The sequence below is a fragment of the Brassica napus genome, chromosome C6, assembly GCF_020379485.1.
Source record: "Brassica napus cultivar Da-Ae chromosome C6, Da-Ae, whole genome shotgun sequence".
In the NCBI taxonomy this organism is placed as follows: Eukaryota; Viridiplantae; Streptophyta; class Magnoliopsida; order Brassicales; family Brassicaceae; genus Brassica; species Brassica napus.
This window is the reverse complement of record NC_063449.1, coordinates 21,415,004-21,437,900: the sequence shown is the minus strand read 5'-3', so window position 1 is coordinate 21,437,900 and position 22,897 is coordinate 21,415,004. Positions and strand designations below refer to the sequence as shown.

General features: G+C 37.2%; 3 protein-coding genes across 5 annotated transcripts; 1 reads left to right on the top strand and 2 right to left on the bottom strand.

Moving 5' to 3' along the window:
* Positions 1-394: 394 nt before the first annotated feature.
* Positions 395-1,934, bottom strand: LOC106402531 (vesicle transport v-SNARE 11). Of its 3 annotated transcripts, none has more exons than XM_013843289.3 (6): positions 1,758-1,934; positions 1,403-1,520; positions 1,285-1,343; positions 1,026-1,214; positions 772-942; positions 395-690 (listed from the first exon to the last, which is right to left on the bottom strand). In XM_013843289.3, exons 2-6 carry the CDS (start codon positions 1,494-1,496, stop codon positions 538-540), a joined length of 666 nt encoding a protein of 221 aa, XP_013698743.1. In that variant the 5' UTR covers positions 1,497-1,520; positions 1,758-1,934; the 3' UTR covers positions 395-537. The 3 variants fall into 3 exon arrangements, with proteins under 3 accessions (XP_013698743.1, XP_013698742.1, XP_013698744.1); XM_013843288.3 differs by having other exon boundaries at positions 1,650-1,825; XM_013843290.3 differs by lacking the exon at positions 1,285-1,343 and having other exon boundaries at positions 1,758-1,773.
* Positions 1,935-8,245: 6,311 nt separating this feature from the next.
* LOC106382937 (ARF guanine-nucleotide exchange factor GNL1) lies at positions 8,246-13,562 on the bottom strand. Its single transcript, XM_013823023.2, has 3 exons — positions 13,273-13,562; positions 12,208-12,980; positions 8,246-12,062 (listed from the first exon to the last, which is right to left on the bottom strand). The coding sequence occupies exons 2-3, from the start codon at positions 12,934-12,936 to the stop codon at positions 8,448-8,450; spliced, it is 4,344 nt and encodes a 1,447-aa protein (XP_013678477.1). The 5' UTR covers positions 12,937-12,980; positions 13,273-13,562; the 3' UTR covers positions 8,246-8,447.
* Positions 13,563-19,037: 5,475 nt separating this feature from the next.
* Positions 19,038-20,049, top strand: LOC111212072. Its single transcript, XM_048760607.1, has one exon. It carries the CDS (start codon positions 19,647-19,649, stop codon positions 19,971-19,973), a length of 327 nt encoding a protein of 108 aa, XP_048616564.1. The 5' UTR covers positions 19,038-19,646; the 3' UTR covers positions 19,974-20,049.
* Positions 20,050-22,897: the final 2,848 nt, after the last annotated feature.

The window sequence follows — 22,897 nt, the reverse complement described above, 5'->3', positions numbered from 1 at the left end:
TTTACAGGTTTTGACCAGTTTGGTGGAGAATGTGAAGCATAAGGTTAATGGGAGCTTGCTCGCTGACTACAGCAGGTTCAAGAATGAGAGAAAATTACATAAGTTATCTACTAAGCCAGAATTGTATTAATGTCAATATTCAATTATGTACAGTTTCTCAATCTTACCACATGAACAAAAGATTTATCAAATGGCTTCTTCTGTCGATTTGATTAACTATTAGATGTTCTAGTCGCTGAGCCAGTTCGAAATGCAAATAATAGAAAGTGAGAATTACATCAAGGGTTCGAGATTTAAGCCTCTGATTATTTAAATGTGATTTATACCTCTGCAAATCGTAATTTAGCATCATTTAGCAAAAACTAAACTAAATATAATAAATGCATTTGCAAACTCAACCAAACAATCTGAGGCCTTACTTTTCTCGAGGCAGTAATACAAAAGGTGGCAAAGACAACTTTTCACACAGACATCAAAAAATAGAGAAGGAAAAATCAAAGATTCACAAACGAAGAGTTTTGGTTCAGTTACAGAGGCTTACTTGGTGAGTTTGAAGTACAAGATGATGATAATGGCGACGACCAAAGCGGCGATAATGGCTCCAATGGTCCATTTGTTCCTGTTCATCCTCCTCGTCATGCCTGTCAAGATCTTCTTGCTCTTTCCAACATTCTCGTCTACTCCACTAAGCTGTATGTATGTATCATCAGAGTTGAAACTATTGGTTTAAAGAGCACCAATCATGTAGTATATAAAGTAGAGAGCAAGTACCGTGTCTCCAGCACGTAGGAGAGATTGCCTCTGACCGTGCAAGTCTTGGAGGATTGAAACGCCAATCTCTTCAGTCTCCATCATTGTTCTACGACTGTCCTTGAGCCTGTCTGTGGTTCGACCCAAACGTTCTGTTGACATCATCAGCCTTGCTCTTTGATCAGCTGAAGCCTGAACCTCAAATGGCGTATCAATCAAAACATGTTTTACTAGAAGATTGAACAAAATGCTAGCGAGTGAGTCCTTTTAGATACCGTTTTTGTGTCAGCCATGCCAGCTTCAAGCAACTCGTCCCGAGCAGCAGCGTTCAAGTTTGCAGATGTGATTCTCTTCACTTGTGTTTTGAAGTTGTTAAGATCAGACTTGAACTCTCTTAATTTGACAAGGAGGCTGGACTTAACACCGGGTGGGAGGCTCCTCGCCTCGAGATCCATTTTCCTAATCTGGTTAATAAAGAAAAAGGGTACAAAACTTCAAAAGGTAAGAAGGACAATTACATGCCTAATGACATACCAATGCCTCTGCAATTTCAAGGCCAGATTTGATTTCGGAAAGCTTCTGCTTCTTTTGTTCTGCAAATCAATCAGTAAGGTATCAAACACAGAAACCTAAGTATCCTATATTGTTTTACCTCCGTCAAGGGAAAGCGCAGAGGAACATTTCTTGGAAAGATTGGCAGAGAGGTCGCAATATTGGCGCTCGTATCCGTTAAACACCTCACTCATTCTTCCAAATAGATTAGATACAATCTGCAGAATCAAACCAACACACAATGATGATTAAAAGAAATCAATAATGAATCCTGATACGTTGTGCATTTCTGAAACACATGTCAACACGGGCTAAAAAAAAGAAATTGAAAAAGCAAGAATTCACACCGATCTCAATAGACTCGTGTGATCGAAGAAGCATAACCGAAATTAGGAATATAAATTTCGAGATTATAAAGTGGAATTCACAATCAGAAAAGAAGAGACAGATGAGACCTGATCAGAAACGGATGGGGAAGAAGAAGAAGTACGGTGTCGGAATCGGAAAATAGATGAGGCGAGAATGAATTGATGATGAATAATTTTAGTCTTTTTTTTTGGGTGTGCCCCCACTCGTTGACAAAGGAGAACAATTTCAGTCTTTTTTTTTTTTTTTTTTGTCAACCCAATATCAGTAACTTGAAGATATTACATAGTTTTGGTCTCTTCTTCTTGCTTCTTTAGCTAACATATCTACGTACGGTAGAAAAGGTCTATAAACATACTTGATGTTCATCGATCGGATAGGAACCATGTTGATGGTCGCTAGAATTGATCGATCGGCTAAGTGATGGTCGAACGATGAATGATGGATATATATATGGACGATGGCAACCAGAAGATTGGTTGTTCAACACTCTTCTTCTGATTCGATGGGAATCAAGTAGACGGATGGTTTCTGGCTGATTTGTTGTGCAACTCTCCTCTCCTAGAACAATGAGTGGATGATGGAGTCGATGGATGGAACGAATGATGGTATAAGACTCTTGCACAGAACCTTGATTAGTCGGTCGCTTTTTGCTACTTCACACACACACAAAGACTTGGAACGAAAAGGATACGCTTTGGCAAAATCTTGGTTTTGTTTATTGATAGTTGTAAAGAATACACAAATGCTTAAAAAAGGTCTAGGGGACTCGAAGCAAATTAATACATAGACTCGATTCAATGACCTGAACAAAGGCTAACAATGTGCTTTAAATTATTCAAATCGTAAATGAAAGAATAAAAAGGAAACAAGAATAGTTAGTCAAATAATCCTTGAAATGAGAAATTAAAGTTTACCTTATTTGGCTAATCGGCAACGAATTGGTTTGACTGAAGTTGCCAATTATGCACCTAGACTCCTTGATAGCTTGTTTTTTTTAATCTCATGTTGCTTAGGTGAAATGGTTGGTGTGGGCTAAGGCTTGAGAAGCTCCATAACAAACAAAGTGAGGCAGTGGGTTGATGGAAGTATGGGCCATTCTTTGATGCTTTTAGCGGGACCATTTTGATCTTCATAAAATTGGAAATGGACCGAGTTCTTCAAATATTTCCTTTGGTCCGAGATCTTCAAGTGAATCTTCTTCTGAACCGGATGTCTTCTTGTTGATGCTGAGCTGGCCGAACTGTCCTGTGAGTTTGTCTAGGCTGAGAGAATAGTCCGGTTGAGAAGGAGAACCTCCATTGACCGTTGAAGCTTTCTCGCAAGTCTTTTGTTTCAGACCATGTCCTCGAAGCTTGCCTTATGGTCGGGATTTGGGTGGTTTTTTCACGGTTAGTTTCTGATCTTGCATCAATACTGAAAAAAGTATTACCGATTTGACAAACTTAGCTTAAGAATTATCCTTTCTAATTGTATTGCTTCAGAGCTACAAGATGCCATTAGATTTTTAGCTGCTCTTAGAAGATTTAGTTGATCAAACCGAGGAAAGACACTTTATGAAATGTGAACAGTTCATTTGTTGAATAGCCATGAGAAGAGCTATTGTTTCCGATTCTAATGATGAGTTTGTCGGATGTATAGATGATCGACCTTGCAAGGAATGTGCGCCTTCTTTTCTAATGAGGAACAACACAATCCCAGATTATTCCGAGAGGATTATCAAGATGCATTGCAGGCTCTTCGATCTTGGATAATTTCATTCTACCTTGTTTACAACATATTGTAATAATAGATGTTTGGCCAGTCGATATTTTTAGTAATTTCGACAAGCCATACTAAAAGCATTACAATCACCACATCTCATTACTTGTTTTGCTGATTATTTTTTGTGTTCATTTTCTTTTTATCTCTATTTCAAAAGTAAATAAATGAGTATTATTTTATTATTTATGAACACATAAAATAACCTTATTTACAACTCCATATATTTTTGTAAGCTTCATATAAATAACAATATTGTTTATCTTTTACCTTTGTTTTGTTGTGAAATTTTGTCATATCTTTTTTTTTTTGAATCTATTCAAAAATTAATGATTAAATATTATAACTATTAAAATTGGCTGAATTAGTTAATTTGGTACAGTAAAAATAACATATATTAACAAACTTTTAAACAATTTCGATTGATACGTTTGTTTCCTAATTGCTTCAGCTCTTTACAGTTTACATATACATAACCATATCTACATTCTAAATGAGTGATTAAACATATTATTAATATTTAATATATATTTTTATTTATTTAAATTGAATTAAAAAGTATAGAAAGACCTGAGAAATTTTGTTTCATTTAATTTAAGGGTAATCTTACAATAAAATATAAAGATATATATTGTAAAAGATCATAATTTTTACAATAAACATAATATAATATATATGATAGAAACATCATTCATCTTGTTCATTATAAAATTTTGGAAACTTTTTTTTTATGGAAACAAGAAATATTATTAAATTGTCTCCCTCCATCTTGCATGAAAAAACTGTTGGATTTAGTTTTGGGTTAATTTGTTGTATAACCAATTTTTGAAGGGAAATTATGTATATGTCAATGATTTTGACATAACTAACTCACTAACAATTAGTTTCTATTTTAGTCGGTTATACCCCCATCTTTTATAAGTAGCGGGTAGAAAAAAAAAGGTGAATGATGTAGTTGTTAAAATATATGGATGAGAGAAAAACACCATTATTACTATCATATCACGTAATGCCACCAACTTACACACTTATTTATGGCATACTATGCACTGTAATAAAACTCACGTCACACACTTATTTGCCACAAACATATTTATACATAAAAGAAGAAGAAGCTATCTATGTCGCACGTTTAGTGACCACATAAATAGGTACAGAGCGTTCTATTTCATATGGCCAAAGTGGTATAAGACTATAACCATATCCATAATCCCTAATAGTATAAGACACCAACTCCATCTCAACTCCTAAATAATAAATTTATCCTAAACCCACCTCCAACCTCTAAATGCTAAACCATAAACCATAATCACTAAACTCTAAACCTAAATATGAACCATAAACTCAAATATCAACCATAAACCTAAATAGAATGGAACAAAATAAATAGTATAGTACATGTTGGAGAAGTTATAAAATGTTTATGCTTGCATGAAAGAAGTTAATGTTGACCAAAACCTCAACCCCCATCTTCCAAATACTAAACCCTAAATCCTAATCACTAAACCCTCAATCCAAATATAAACCCTAAACCCAAATATCAAAATTATATACATAATATTGTGTAATCTTAAACTATATTATGTAATATTATACTATACAATATAGACCATTCATTGTGATAATCTACTTTTAAAATATAAAATATAAAATATAAAATGACACAACAACAAAACATAATTCATACTCATATATTGTATAATAGCATTTCTATTCTATGCTCATCAAATGAAATAGAAATAAACAAATATTACATTGCAACAATTAGAACAAGCGAGAAGGCTATGGATAGCAAGCTTAAAGAGGAGAGGAAAGTGGTATTCCTATATTTTTTGGTATTCCTAATTTTTCATTACAAATATGAGAACTGTTGAATTTAAAGAGCACGACAGACTGTTCTATTTCATATAGTATAGAAATATGTGAACAAAACAGACTATATCTTAAATAGTATGGTAACCCATACATATGTACACAAATATGTATATAAGTATCTCTTTCTTTGTCTTCATTAACTGTGATTCTGCAATCTCATATTCGTTTTGACTCCATCGCCTGATTTAAAAATCTCATAATTTTTTTTCTTCACTTTCCGCATGAGTTCCTGGAAGTTCTTTTCTTCACCAAGAAACTTCGCTGTGGATAAAAATGGTTTCTTCCAAAACATCTGAGAAGAACTCCATTTACCTTCCATATAATTTACTATTAAAAATTAACATTAGAGTTATGTGTGAATATTAGTTGTTCACGATGTAGTTTTGAAATGATTAATTATTTACTATAAACTATTGCCTCAACCGGTTGTTTTAGATGTAGACAAAGGTAGAAATATATTATTATATAAAATATACATTATATACTAACTATTTAGGTTTATTAGTCAGCCAATGAATTATTGGTTTTTTTTTAGCCATAGAGTGCAATTTCCCTTTAGTTTTTTGAAGACCAGACATTTTCTTCAAATTTTTTTTTTTGAACGGTGTGACATTTTCTTCAAATCAATACATAGTCGGCATGGTTTTTCTAAGGTTGTGTAAATTACTTAAACGGATAAAAATTTATATCGGTTACATTATAAGCATCTAACAAATATGGTTAATTAACGCTTGATACAATATTCAAGAATTAAAGTGTCACAAGACATCAAGTGAAAATATAAAGCAAAGGTCGACTAAGCATCTACGATTTGCAATGCGGTTTTCTAGGAGGCTGTAGCTAGTAGAAAGTGTATGGTTTCCCATATTGTGATTACAGACCATCGCGTTCTGGACAATGGGAAACTCCAACACTCACCAATATTGTAGATAAAATTTCTCCCAGTTTCCAAATCTTATGCAAAAATTATATGTTTATAAACATCCATCTTTACACTTGGAATTCAAATGAAGTTTGTGAACTAATTACTTTGAAACTTTAAAAGATAAACAAACAAAGTTTTATACATGTAACTTCCAATCTTGAAAAAGATGAATAATACTTCATTTGAGGTTAAGAAATCAAAAGCAACAACAAACAAACACATTATTGAACACAAGAAAACTTGGCAAGCGAAATACAAACAAACACATGAAATTTCCCATGCCAAGAAGTCTATTATCAAACAAATTGGGCATCTCAAAATAACTATTACTACGACTGATTTTGAACCAATGTGGTATATCTTATTGTAGGCAGTGGCAAACCTAAGTTGACTAGGGAGAAGGCAGTTGCCCCCACAAAAATATAGAAATAAATGTATTTGCATAAGAAACAACAAGCTTTTCGTAGCATAGATGGTTTCAGTTCTTTACCTGCCTCTCCTAGACCACGGTTTGAATTCCCTTCTAGCCATATATTTCCCTTTCATTTATTTTATGTCCCCACAAAAATTTTATCCTAGATTCGCCACTGATTGTAGGGTGATTAGAAACATATCTAAAATCAACAATCTCTATATTGTACTTAAGAATGCAATCAGTTAAATGGAATCTCTATCTAACATGCACAACCAATCTTATTTAGTATAACAAACCGTTCAAACTCTCTACTTTTAACTTTTGTTAAATTAAATAATTTTAAGAATTATACATGTTCCTTATATTCATTACGGTATTAACAGTGAGTCTGTGTAGACTTGTACCTTTTTGATATGGAGTAAAGAGAGAAACAGATTAGTGGTTTTGAATCGAGGATCCAATAGATGTATTGACTGAAATTCTAGATGGGTAAATATATCAAACGGAATCAATGAGCTTTTTGAGAAAAACAATATACTCTATGATTGTAAGTAACTCCACACAAGCAGAAAATTAAGAACGAAGAATGGTGAGGGGAGGGGAATGAAAACACCATATATAAATTTGTTAAAAGTTTCTATTATGAAATGGTTCAATGGGTAAGCTTCTGAAAAGATACAACTTTATTATCAAAGAGTTTAATGGCTAACCTTGTGAAAATGTACAATTCTTCATGAAATGAAGACGTCTTTTTCTTAAGTGAATCTATGATGTCATATTTTGTATCGTAAATGTATCGTAAATGAAACTGTAACCATTAGATTATATATTAGAAACAAAATCCACCATTATATATTTTTTTCCTATAAAACTGATGACATAAGCGTTTAGATAAAAACGAGTTTGCTATTATATATGGATTCTCCATTGTCAAGTGCAAATTCCCTCAAAAAAAAAAAAGAGTACAACAATTTTATTTTCCGTGTAACACCCGTCCGATATTTTAATATCTACAAAACTTCTGATCAAATCTGACTAAAAATATTTTAATTGCTGACTAAAGAAAATATCTTTGGAGACACCTAATAAAATATCAACTTTTCCCCAAACCTTATAAGAAACAGAAACTAAAACAAATATAAAATGACATACATTAAAAAAAAAACAAAAATACTAACACTAGAATCTGTAAATTTTGATGAGAACTGCCAATAATCAATAACAAATTTTATTGATGTTGTCCACGGCCTGGCGAACAATAACATTTAACCTCAAATAACGGCAAAGAGACCACTTCTCAAAAATAATACATCAAAACTTTATAATGTGCCAATAAAAAGACCACCACTAAGTTCAAAACACTTCCCGATACAGCTGCTATACATTCTGATATGTTCGTATATTGTCTGGATGGAAATCGTAAACAAACTCCAAAGCCTTAAATATTTGGAAAAGTGAGGCCTCACCAATCAGAAACTTATGAAATCCAAAATAAACCGGTAAATAAGTTCTTCTCAAACGCAATTCCTCTGCTCATTTTATATCTTATACGCAACTCAATAAAGGGTTTATGGGGCTTGTGTGCCCAACACTTTTCTGAATTGCTCCAAAATATATTTCCAATCAAATCCATAATTTCAACGTGCATTCCATAGAAGTCCAAAGCTCAAAACTCCAAAGTATTATAATAATAATCCCCTATTATCAAGCAAAAAGCTATACTGCAAAAACAAAAACTTGGATATAGTGTCTAAAAAACTTCTTTAATATGCTTTTCTCTTCTGTATGGAACACAAGTTCTTTCTATTCCACCCCCATCTCAGGTGGAGTATCTTCAGGCTTTGCGTTTCGTCTCTGAAACTGATCGAGCTCTTCTTGAGGGAACACTTCAGATTGCAGAGACGGAGATATCTTCTTAACATGAAGCCAAGTAAGTTGCCAGAAACTATCACTACCGATATCATCACCTGGTAATAGAACACCCGTTGTCTTCATCACCAGCAACGTGTTCTTCAGCAGTTCCGGTATGAGTTCATGGACTTTCTCGCTGCGTTTTCCTCTGAACTTGGTCGACATGTAAGTCCCCATACGGTCCAATACACCAAGCCAGAGTCTGCAGAACGATGGTTGCTGCGAGATGTCTTGGAGAGACTGAAGAAAAGCCTTTGACATGAGCTTTGTGGCGAGCACAAGCGTTTCTTCAACCGTTTTCTTGAATGTCTTTCTTGAATTTTCGACTGAAACCGCGAGCAATTCGTCTAGCAATGGGAAGATTGCGGAGTCGAAGCACTGGAACCATAGAGGTTGCGGTAACATTATCCCGTCTGCACCGGCTACAGATCTCTGCAGCATTAAGATGGCGTGGTTTCTCACTTGGTCGCGCTGATCAAGACAAACTCTTTTGAGGTTGTTCACAAGCCTGAGCCACATTTCTCCAATATCTTGGCTTAGTTTCATCATAGCTTCATCTTCTCCCACCGACTTTTTCGCCTCTTGAGACCACCTTGCAAGACAGAACACAGAGTTTGACATTAAGTCGATGGCTGATATAGACCTATCGATTTCGCCGACTCGGGATTCAGCAAACTGTCTAGCTGCATCTAAACAGAGAATGTAGTTTGATGGTAGCAAGTGAGCTCCTTCTGACATTATAAACCGGAGAGCTTCAAATCCAGCATCAGAAGCTTCTGGATGCCGAGCTGTGATTGATAACAGAGATATGATTGTTCGCCAACCAACATGAGATCTGACATGAGATGCATTCGCTTTTACAAGACGGGCAACTTCTTGAGTAATGGGTTCGCAGTACGCATCAGCCACTCTTGCATCAAGCTTGAGAACAAGTTGGAGTGACTTCAGAAGTTCGTCTGTTAGGTTCTCCTTGTAAGGCAATAATCTCTGACAAATCTTCAAGACACCGAAAACAGCCTTTTCAACAAGCGGGCAAGGTGTTGTCGTTGACTGAACAATACCCGAGATGTGCTCGTAAACAGTTTGCCAGATCAGTAGGATTCTGTCTCGGTTGTTCAGAGTTACTGCAATCAGAAGCTCAAGGCAAAAGACCGCACTAGCTTCATCTTTCGCGGCTGCTTTTATGAGAGAGCTAACAAGCTGCTGCAGAGACTCAGCTTGGAGAAACTTGCTGTCAGAGAATATGCTATCAATGTGACAATCTTTCACTATCCCACGAGCGAGTTTATAAGCTGCCAGTTCTTCCTCAGTTGGCAATGGCTCTATCTCTTCCATGTCAAAAGACAAAAGCTGGCTAAACCGACCAATAAAGCTAGAGGATTTTCTAGGCGCCGCTGAGGGTTGTGCCTGTGATACTACTGACACGGGATTTGCTAAAGGTCTTTCTTGCTCTATGTTACTAGTTGATGGCTCCGGGTCATCCGCTGCATCACTAGCTATATGAGCTGGTAAGATCTGGAGTTTGTGGAGGCTCAAGACACATTCCACGATGCTTTTCCAGCCCGAGCTGATATAGTCACCGTATTTGTTTGCAATCAAGAAAAGAGCTTCGGTAGCCATTCTAGCTCTGGCATCTTCTCCTAGAGCAAGAACAGCTTCATCAACAGATAATGAAGCGAAGAATGGCGTGAATATGCAGAGAGACACAACCAGATCATCCAATACCCTATTCAAATGATAGTACGCTGAAAGTTTTGCAATGGCGAAAAACCCATCAACACATCTCTGTAAAACATCTTCTTGCTCTGCTTGCTCAAAAACCACTGATGTAGCTGCAATAGTTGGACCATACACGATATGAAACATGTCACGGCCCAGATGCGATGTGCTGTCACATATGATATAGGGGCTGGTTTCTTTGGACTTGTAAATCACACTAATCCACCGACTCGATGTCATCATTTGGAAACCGGTTCCCTGATCTGGGATCATCTGAATCTCACTGTCGCAGATTGAATGATACAGCTCAGATAAGTACTCCCTAGGAAGATCTGCGCCTCCGTTTATGCACCTGTTGTTACGGATGAAATCTTCTTCAGTCATCTTTTTCTTAACTTGCGTGTTGTGGTGATCTGTGTTCAGCAAGATTATCGAGTAAGATAACAAGAGGGCAGCATCTTTATCAATCAGTATCTGTGGCGACTGCTCATAGTATCTCTCAGAAAACGCCTCAAGCACCCTCTGTATCTTCTGCGACTCGCCAGGCAATCTAAATGTACCCACAAAGAGACGCAGAGCATTATCAAGATTCATGTTCTGGAAGTCAAACGTCTTGGCAAACTCATGAAGCACCTGAACACAGAACTGGTCATGATTTCCCAGGAAATCTCCTATAAGATTCTTATCTAACCCACATGTATACCTGAAGAAGCACGCAACACTCTTTGGATCAAGTTCCTCCGGCAGCAAGTGCAACGCTTGGAGTTGTTGCAGACCCTTTTTAGGATCATTGTTAAAATGATCAGCCCCAACCATCAGCCTTTTCTTGATGTGCTTTGACTTACGGACAAAGGGAACCCATAAGTTAGGATCTCCGTAGTTCTCACATCTCACTGTCCAAAATGCTTCATATCCTTCTTCGTGTGTAGGAACATCTGACGCCGGCAATTCCTCACCAACCCTTTCAGCCATTCCCTGAACCATGGAAATTAACCCATCCAACGCAAGTATATGCATAGCTGATAAAGGCCCATTCACTGGGAATGCACTCTTTGATAGCAAGTTTGAAACATCTTCGAACACATTACTGCAGGTTATATCACAATCAAAATTCGCAAACACTTCAGCCATGAAATTATGTTGTCTGCAAAAATCAACTAGAGCTTCCATAGCAACCTCCTGTTGCTGGTAAGAAGAGCCATGTTTGCTCTGTGCAATTCTCAGAAGTACACATGAGAAGAAAGCTTCAAGCTGCACCTTAAGCTCAGTACGGAAACTCAGGTAGAGATTAAGGACGATGCTGCAAACTGTAGAAAGAACCAGAGGGCTCATTGACATACCAAACTGCATCAAGTTACAGAATAACTCATCCTGAATTAAACTCAGCAACTTTGGGTGCTCACGGAAAGAAGAGCCTCCAAGTTCTATAGCGGAATTAACTAAACCCAGAGCGAAAAGAGGAACGTCTTCATCAAATGCGATAGGGTTGGACCTAGAATTGACTTCACCGCTTTCTCCAACATTCAACAGAGTACACAAGAAATGAAAAATCTCTACCATGCATGGAATACCAAAAGGTGCCAACATTGCACTTTCACCATTCGCAGCAACATTCAAGTCATCACTGACCTCAGTTCCCTTTTCATCATTATTAAGCTCTGTTTCTGGAGCAACCATCTCAGAACTTCGAGGATCTTTGTCAGTGCCGAGAGTAACAGATACGCTATCAATATTTCCATTTACAACTTTGCTTTCTCTAGATTTCTGATCCCAGTCCACTGTTCCCACCTACACAGGAAAGAACACCGTATGAAATTTGTGGAAAGATGGTCAGCACAATTCACCTCAAAACTTAGTCATGGTACAATTTGTTAAAAATTCTATCAATAGAACAAACAGAATAATGCTGACATACAAGTTTAACGAGATTTACCTTGTCACCGACATTTAATTCGGTTTCATTAGCTAGCGGGCTGATATAAGGAAGCTGAGAGAAGATACACCTGACCAACTCATGCATAGTGTGTCGCGCTAGACGCTGCAACAATTCACTTTTGGAGGTTGATTGATGAACAACACGCAAGCAAATGTTGATGATGGTGAAAATATCTTGATTACTCAACCCATTAGCTGCCTTACTCTTGATACAAGCAAGAAGAACTTGAAGTATCTTCATCAGAACCACTTCCTCGGAGGCAGGATCAGTTACCTCGAAACGACAGCTTTTCAGAGCATCAACTATGATATGCATCGCCTCTCCCACATTCACGGTATCAAGTGTAAAGACGTCAAGGGTTAAGATCTTGTAGACAGAGGACAAAGCAACGCCAGTGATGGGAGCCCCAGTTTCATCAGATAGTATGACGTCCAGAAACGGCTGTATGTAGAGCTTTGGGTCAACGTTTTGCCAATTGGCATGCCACATAAATATCTGTTTACGCAGTTCTTTCAAAGAATGGATAAGAGAATGCTCCAACTGATCATCATCTCCAATGTAGCGAACACCCCACCGCACATTCCTCCTCATCACAGCCAAAACTGCGCCAATCTCGGAATTGATCATGGACGCCACAGCAACCTTGGACGGTTTGGAGTGACAACTCTTGAACTCTCCTCCATGGAACGAGTTGCTTCCCGAAGGATGATGATTCTGATGCCCCATAGCGTCTTAGCTCAAACACCGAAACACACACGAAGCATGCAGAGCTGCAAAAGAAGTTGAAAGCTTTCATGCTTAGAAAGAAGTTGACAGTAACAATGGCCAAACAAATTCATTGACAAACAGAGAAAAGTTACACAGACCATCTATTACAATGGATATACCCAGAAACTCTACCCATCTACCTATCCATGGAGTCATTGTGTAAGTGAACTAAAACTTCATTTAAGATTATTGAATAGCATAACCAAACAATTCAGATCCAACGAAAACTATAAAAGCTAATCGCACATTACAGAGAAATTGGAAAGCTTGGATCGAGAGAAAATCTCAGTGTACCTGGCTGAAGGAGAGATCGGGATCTCAATAGAGATTCACTTTCTACTCTTTGAAAACGACAAACACACAGAAAGATAATGAGCTGTTCCTTCGGTTCTCAGTGAAGGCACGAGCCGATCCGGTAGCGTGAGAGCTTGCCCCTCAAAATTCAACTGAGATAAGATCCCCTCAATCCCCAGCAACGCATCACACGTGGATCCTCCCTGGAATTGGCTCCGTGAAGTGTGACGATGATGGAGATCGGAGAAGCATCGGATGTTCCGAGAGAGAGAGAGAGATGATCCAAGACAAAGGTTGTGAAAGCTAAGAGACAAAGCTCCGAGATGGGCCGTATCGTGGGCTTGGTTTTGCAATTAATTCTTAACAGACTCATGGGCCTCAAATACAATCATATGTTAAGCTTGGAAATGATTTAGGTCAAAAATAAAAAATAAAAAAATTACACTTAGGCATACTTTATCTTTACTTATGTGTTAAAGTCTAAATTCTCCTTAGTTAATGGTCAGCCGCAAGGAAATATAATCCCACAAAGGGGATTGCGACAGGGAGATCTTTTGTCTCCTTTCATATTCATCTTATGTACAGAAGCGCTTGTAAGCCTTTTGAATCATGCAGAGAATTAGGGGTGTTCAATCCGGTAAAACCGAACCGAACCAAAATAGAAAAAATAATTTGGATTTGGTAGTACTGAATATACCGAATGGATGTCATTTTTAAGAAACCGTGGTATATGGATATGGTTTGGTATATAAACTGATCAAACCGAATAAACCAAATAAACCGATCAATTAAAATATAAAGTATAAGTATATGTAAATTATATAATATAATTAATAATATATACCTAATTTATTTTATTGGTATGATCTTCCTACTTAAATGTTTATTTTAGTTATTTAATATTTTATTTTAAGTTCAAATTTTTTTTATCAAATTAAAAAAACATATTTTTTACTTTTTTTAATAGTATTATGGATTACTGATATTTCTTACTTTTATTCCAAAAAACTATTATTGTTATTAAATAAATATGTTTACTGATTATTTAAATAGTAAAATAAAAAATAGATTATTTAAAAACCAAAATATCGCCATGTTATAATTAAATTTAAAGCCGATATCTAATCTTATAAAGTAAAATACACAAAATATTTTAAAAGATAAATATATTTACGGTTTTTTGGTATAATTCCGAATAAACCGAAAACCGACGGTATATAAACCGAACCAAACCATATTAAATATGGTTTTAATATGGTTGATATTTTTTATAAACCGAAACACCAAAAAACCGAAAAAACCGAACCGAAACCGAATCGATATCCGGATTGAACACCCCTACAGAGAATCAAAGAAAGATAACGGGGATGCGTGTTTCACGCGCTAGCCCTCCGCTATCCCACCTTCTCTTTGTTGATGATAGCTTGTTCTTCTGCAAGGCAGAGCCACGTGAATGCGATGCAATCATGAAAGCACTTGAGACCTATGGAAAAGCTTTTGGACAATGCATTAATTTTGAAAAATCTTCCTTACTCTTTGGTAAAAGAATACCTGGACTTGTTAAGGATACTTTAAAAACTTCAACTGGGATTGCAAATGAGGGGGGAATGGGTACCTATCTTGGTATCCCTGAAGATATTAGCGGTTCAAAGGTAAGGCTCTTTGCCTTTCTGAAGGAACGACTACAAGGCCGTGTTAATGGCTGGATAGGAAGATGGCTATCAAGGGGAGTAAAGGAGGTGCTCATAAAGTCTATATTGTTGGCTCTGCCCAAGTATGTAATGTCAACCCTCCTTTTACCTTTAGAGACATGCGAGAACTTATATAGCTAGTGTCATTGCACAGTTCTTGTGGAGTTCAAACCCTCCTAAAAGAGGAATTCACGGGGTTAAGTGGGAGAAACTCTGCAAATCAAGAGATGAAGGAGGAATAGGATTCAGGATGATTCATGAATTTAAACTCACATTACTTGGAAAACAGTTATGGCGATTAGTGCAATTTCCTAACTCCTTATTGGCAAGGATTCTGAGAGGACGATATTTCTGATGTAGCTCACCGTTGCAACTAAACATTACGAACAATCCCTCATATGGGTGGAAGAGTATAATGGCTGAAAAGACATTGATAGAGTTGGTGATTAGACAAAAGTTACATTCTGGTAATGAAATTAGGTTCTGGGAAGATCTTTGGATCCCAACGATGCCGGCAAGACCAGCTAGGCTAATTACACCGGTGGTTCACCCAATGTTGCCAGTAAGTGACCTGATGATTGGGAACCCGAAGAGATGGAATACTCAGATGCTGGAAAACTATGTTTATCAGGATGACATCCCATTGATCCAATCTCTGGCCATAAGCCAGGATTATCATAGAGATGGATATTGCTGGAGCTATACGAAGAATGGAATGTATACTGTCAAATCAGGCAATTAACTTGCTTAAGGATGAAACATTGGAGGCGCAAGAACCTAGTATTACAAATTTCAGGCCTTTGCTTGGAAAATAAAAGCGCCTTCAAAGATCAGACATCACATTTGGTAGATGATATCTGGACAGTTAGCAGTAACGAGTAATATGATTCATCGTCATATGACATGTGACAACCATTGCCCTCGGTGTGGTGCAGATGATGAAACTATAAATCATGCCATCTTCGAATGCCCTCCAGCCCTACAGACTTGGGCACACGCGAAAACACCAACACCGCCAACACTATTCCCAAGTGGAAGCCACTTCTCAAATATAGATTGCCTCTTATGGCGAAAGAATGATATTGAAGATTTAGAATTGGACAAGGACCCATATCCTTGGATCATATGGTACTTCTGGAAAGCGAGGAACGATAAACTATTTAGAGGGATAGACAGAGACCCTTTGGAAACTGTTAGACACGCGAAATCAGAATGTCATGTCTGGTTTGAAGCAAATCAAAGACCAGAAGGAATGGTGGAAGCACAAAACCCAGAACGGGCTCTAATCTCAGAGAGATGCATGATAGATGGATCTTGGACACATAACGCACTCTTTAGTGGCTATGGGTGGACATGGATAAATTCAAGAGGAGTGACGCAAATTTTGGGAGCAAGGAATCAACGCCGACGAATCTCACCATTGCATTCAGAACTGGAGGCTTTATCTTGGGCAATGGAGTGTATGCTTCAGGTATCGACATGTCAATCTTTTGGGACCGACTGCAAGGACTTAATCTCGATGACCAAAGACCCCGGAGCATGGCCGAAGTTTTCTACAGAGCTGGAGGAGTTTTTGAAGTTGAAGATCAGATTCACGGAGTTCTCGATTGTTTTTGTTCCTCGTTCGGAAAATATATCGTCTGATTCATTAGCTAAGATAGCCAGATCCTTTCATAGGGAATTGTATTACATTGGTTATTATGTTCCGGTCTGGTTACCACCTCAAGCTTGAGTAATAGGTAATAGAATAGCCATTTGAAGAAAGAAAAAACTAAAAAGAGATTAGTTATCTCATTACCTTGATATCATCTAATCTATAAACGCTGACGTTTTGTTCCTTCTCACATTGCAACTCTAAGGGATGTGTATTCAATCTAAAATTTGAGGTGATTTGATTTTTAATGAGGTTTTAGATGATTTTAAGGAATTGAAGAGAATAAAATAATTTTTGTTAAACCATTCTAGAATATCACCAAAAACCATGAGATTTGAGTTTTAATTTTTTTAACTAATAATAGGAAATCTATAAGTATATTAAACCAAGATTTCATACTATATATTTAGTTAGACTGATAAATTAAATTTTGAAATAGACCAAGTAAAAAGTTGGTTTATACATTGGTTTATACTTTCTTTTAAATAGATGATAAATAAAACGGAAACTCAATGATTTTAAAGTCATTAAATAATAAATAAATATAAAATATAAATATAACAATTATTTTACATAAAAACTTAAAAATTCAAAATAATTTTTTTTTATAAAAATTAAAAACTAAGGTTTAATTATTTTAACTCATACACATTAATCTAGAATTTGGAATAAAAACACCCAACATACATATTATGAGTTCTAACATTTCAAATTTATTAGTCAAAAATATTTAATATAAATAGGTCGAAATTTTAATGATAAATTCTAATGTATATATGTAAACATATATTTAAATATAAACTGTAATAGAAAAATAATTAAAGTTGTAGAACAAAAAAAACTCCGGGCGTATCACGGCAAACCCCTAGTCAGTTATAAAATTTGGCTTTGTATAATGCTTGGTCTCATGGTTCAGAAACATCTTTGTGACTGTTTACAACAAAAAAGATCATTTGTTTGAAGGAAAAAAATGTTAACTTTACGTTCTTGAGAAGTGTTGACGATGTAGACGGAAGAATTAATCGACGAATTCACAAACCAAACCTAGCTAAATCGATGAAGATTCCAACAAATTGAAGTTAAAAAAAAAAAAGACAAACAACAAAGAGGAAAACCTAAAAGTTGTCTTCAAGGAATACTAAACATACCAACAACCTAATTATAGAGTCAGTGAGGGCTTATAAGTGAAGGGTTGGAGTCGATGTTCTGCAGGGCCAGTCTGGGGTCCATGGAGCGGGTAGTTTCCACGGGGCGGATTGTTACAATAAAAGTCAATTTTTTTTTGTGACAACCTGTCCTGCGGACCTAGGCTCACAGCCTTGTAAGGCACCGACCCTAACCTTTCACATGTGAGCCTTCACTGACTCCCCATGTAGATTATTGATGCGTTTGGCATTTTCGGACCCAAGACCTCAACCTTTAATAATTCTTCCATAAAACAAGCTCTCACCAATTGATTTGAGTCTGGAGCCCAGGGGCCGGGTAGTTCCCACATGACAGGTTGTAACGTACATGTTGTTATACTTCTGACAGGCAAGCCAAAATCCGCTTCATAACACATATTTGAGGTTTAAATCAGATGAATCAGACAAAAATAAAGTGAAATGAACTGGTGGTGGTGGAACATAAACGAACTGAATATCAATCAGCGATCTATCTGTACACTTCAGCCTACATTGTTAATGTTTGGTTCGACTACCTTTATATTTTCGTAAAACAATGTTCGATTTCCTCCATCTGAAAGACTCAGTTCTTAGGAGTGAGTTGATGTTTCAGATCTTCATACACGAAATGGTTATATGAACTCTGCAAAACATACCAATAGACAGACACGATCTGGTATATATATGCTACATTAGTTCTTCCTCTGTTAGTATGATTCGAATAAGATGTTTCCATTTAATGTTTAATAATTTTTTCATTTAAGGACTTGTTCAAAGAAAAGAGAAGATGAAAAAGTGCTAGGAAATAAGTCTTCCCTTAAGACTCCAACGAGTTGAAATCTTTTCTTATTCGCCAAGATATAAGTCATCTTGCACGAAGCTTGGATTTTGTTATCCTTGTGCATGTAAGAAGGCCAAAAAATTTAGTAGATATCATGCATAATAGTTTAGAAATCAAAATATAGGATAAATAGACTTGTAATTCACATTCTCATCGGCTTAGATGATATCCAATGTTTTTCCGGACTTAGAAGTGCATTGCTTCCATGTAAGTAGGACCTTAACGTGTAACTGCCATTCTGTTTTGAAAGGTTTCACATCTTTCAATGGTGTGATTTTCATATTAGAAGACATGTGTTTTTTTTTTGCTTGGAATGAGATGTGGGATGAATGATATACTATGGATTTGACCATTTTTATGCCATAGTATATATCTTATTTAGAGTTTTATGATATGTTTGAAGTCTATTCTAGTATATTTATAGGTTATGTAACTCAATCCTATAACTCCATATCTTATTATTATATTTGAACGGTTTGTAGCAAAATAAAATTCATATATCTTATTTACAGTCTTTATGTTATGTTTGAAGTCCATTTTTAATTGAATCAATATAATAACTGTATATTTGTTTGGCTATGTAATGCTCCAAAAACCATTTGTCAATCAATCCTATAACTTTTGGTCAAAATTTAATATACTCTCTAATGCTTTTAATAGATGATGTTTTGGAAAATTTTATTTGTATTAAATTAGACGACGTTTTAAATTTTAATGCATTTTTTTTGTAACCTTACATGTTATATACCTTTTATTTCCTACAGTTTGTTATTAATGAGTTAAAATTTGGTTAGGTGGATAGTTAATAATGTTTTGAATTATAAAAAAATGTATTAAGAATATTTTTTTAATTTGTGTGCGCAAGTATAAAACATCAACTAATAAAAAATGGAGGGAGTAGCTTTATTGATTTTATTTCTATAATTTAATTTGACTAAATTAAGTACCGTTACTTTATTAATCTATAAATAGAGTTTCACAATTAAATGAAGACCATTCATATTATCTTCAATCTCTAAAACGGTATGGAGAAAATATCAATGAAACTTGCATTCTTTATCTTCATAGCTATTAGCTCCGGTAAATATTTATATTACATATATTCCATGCGTAAGATGTTTTATAATACTGTATTATTGTTAACATATCTTTCTTATGGTTTTTTAGTGATGAGTATCACAGAAACTGGAGCAAACCGGTTACTACAAGAAGAAGCTTCTCAAACTGTATTGTTGCACCATGAAGCTTCTTCGCAGGAGGCTATCAACCCAAACAAAATTCACTGCAAGAAAGGGTGTCATATTGAATGTGTTCCCAATCCATTCATTGTTGAATGTTTTTGTCAATGTTAATTTTAAATCGTTTATTATGATATCTAACGTCCAAATAAGATTTATTTACGATCAGTAAGATGATATTTTATCACTAGTTTTCCATCTGACATTCATTAACTTTCAACCTTGACTGATTATATACTCATTCAACAGGTGATCTAATCTTAAAGCAATATTTAAACTCTGAAAAACTTAATGAAGATGATATATATTTCTCATATCGTTCATCACTCAGAATGTAATCCAGTCGATGATATAGTTGTTGTTGGAGATGGGCTTAGCACAGGCCCATTAAGAGCTAAGCCCAAAATCAGGCCCTGATGATTTCGCTAGAAGACAAAACGTACGTCACTATAAATAGAAGACGTCAGATTCATTGAAAGGAGGTTCAGAAAAGTACAGAAAGTACAGAAAAGGAGAGCATCGCCTCTTCATCACAGACAAAGTCTCGGACGACCTCGACCACTAGACGAGCTCAGCCCAGACGACCTCAGACCATAAAATAGAAAGATACTTGTTTAGACGAACTGTTTAGACGAGCATCTTTAGTTCTTTAATTGACCGAGCTTGTTTATTCTTGACTATTAATACGAAAACTCCACCCCTTTATATCATCTATAAATATTACATCACCGACCGGATATGGAAACAACAATTGGCGCCCACCGTGGGGCAGGGGATTCTTCTTCACCTCAAGACAGCTCGGCAGTCACAGAACCCACAGCGCAACCAGACGCCCTGATTTCTGCAACCACCGACCATCCTGGAATGACAAGCACACAATTAGCTGCAATGACAATCTCGGACAACCTAGCCAACACCTCCACGCCAGTGGCAACGACCTCGGGCGAACCATCAATGGTGGCAACCTCGGACCATCCAGCCAACACCTCGAAGACAGTGGCGACGACCTCGGCCCTACCAGCAGCAGTTACGACCTCGCGTTATCCAGCCGACACCACGTCTCTCATACCGACGACCTCAGTACCTAACACAAGAACGACGTACTCCACTCAGCCAGACATCTCCCTGATCTTTCAAACCCTTCTCGGTAGGATCGACGAGCTCGCTCGAGGAACGACCTCTCGCTTGGACGACCTCGCGCATTCTCAGATTATTTGCAACAACCGCATCAACGAACTCCAGTCTGTCGAAATTGGCGCATCAAAATCACAACAAGTTGATATCACTCCACGACTCCAGCGTGTTCTGTTCAGCGATTTACCAACACCAGTGACCGGTTCAGGACAGCAACAATCAATCCAATCCAACGATCTACGTGCACCAATCACAAATCCCGGACAACAACATCAGACTTATATGAACGAATCTTCAGCACCAATCATCGACTCCAGACAGCAGCGCCCATGCGCCAACACTAATTTCCTGCAGATCACCAACAGGGAAACCCAACACAGAGATGACGACATTGAAGAAATGAGGGCTCAACTACAAAACATGAACTCCAAAGTTCATCAGGCAACCAGCGCAGCACCAGAGATAGATCGTATACTCCGCGAAACCCATAATACATCTTTTACAACTCGTCTCCTCAGTATTCCTGTCCGACATCAGAAGAACAAAATCAAACTCCCGACTTACAACGGAACATCTGATCCAAGAGAGTATCTCACCGCTTTCAGTATCGCAACGGGGAGAGCCAATTTTTCACCAGAAGAACGCAACGCCGGTCTCTGTCAATTGTTTGTGGAAAATTTAAGCGGACTCGCCCTCGGTTGGTTCTCACGCCTTGAAACTCATTCTATTGACGACTACAATCAACTCTCGACGGCTTTCCTCAAATACTACTCGTTGTTCATCCAACAGAGTGCAACTAATGCCGACTTATGGACTCTAGCTCAAGAACCTACAGAGACACTACGCTCGTACATCGAAAAATTCAGAGCCATAGTTTCTCGCATCACCGTACTCGACGAAGCAGCAGTCCTCGCACTCCGAAACGGTCTTTGGCATGAATCACCATTCCGAGAAGAGCTCATGAAGTATAAACCACAGACTCTGGATGATGCACTCCATCGGGCTATCACTTTCATCGAAATCGAAGAAGATAAAGCTGCATTCAGCAAAAAACACGCAGCCATCAAAAAATCATCTTCAAAGGATAAAGAGCTTGACGAATACAACGAGCCTAGACAGCATTATGACAAAGTGTACAGAGATGGAAAGAGTAGAAAAGCATCCAATTATCAAATCAGCGACCAACCATCCAGTCGCTCCACAGGAAACTAGGCTCGCAACAGTCAAGGATCAGAAGATGCCCAAGCATATTGCAGCTACCATAAATCTAAGACCCATAATACAGAAGAATGTCGGTATCTACAGGAGTGGTTGTTGAATAAGTACCGCAATGATCGGGATTCATCATCTAAAGACCAGCAAAACGACAAGGCACCAACAAATGAAGGTGAACGTTTTCGACAAGTCAAGGAAGAACGCGATCGCCAACACGGACAGAAACGTCCCAACGAGCAAACAAAAGCTGACACAGAGGCTCACAAGCGCGCACGCGACAACCGAAACAATGAGCAAAAACGCGAAAGAACTCCCCCACCTCGACGTGTAATTAATGTGATCATGGGAGGTCTCCAGACTTGCAAAGACTCAGTCCGATCAATCAAAGAATACGAGCGTAAAACATTCACCTCCCAGAAATGGAGAAGCAGCAGTCACATCGACAATAAACCAAAAGATGGCTATGAAATCTGTTTCACAGAAGAAGACACCAAGGGACTAGATACGCCACACAACGACCCCCTCGTCATTGAACTCAGGATAGGTGACTGCGAAGTCACACGCGTACTGGTCGACACTGGAAGTTCAGTTGATTTAATCTTTTCAAAAACCCTTCAACGGATGGATGTCAAAGATTACGAGTTGAAGCCTTGTAAAATACCACTCACAAGTTTCGCCGGAGATACAAC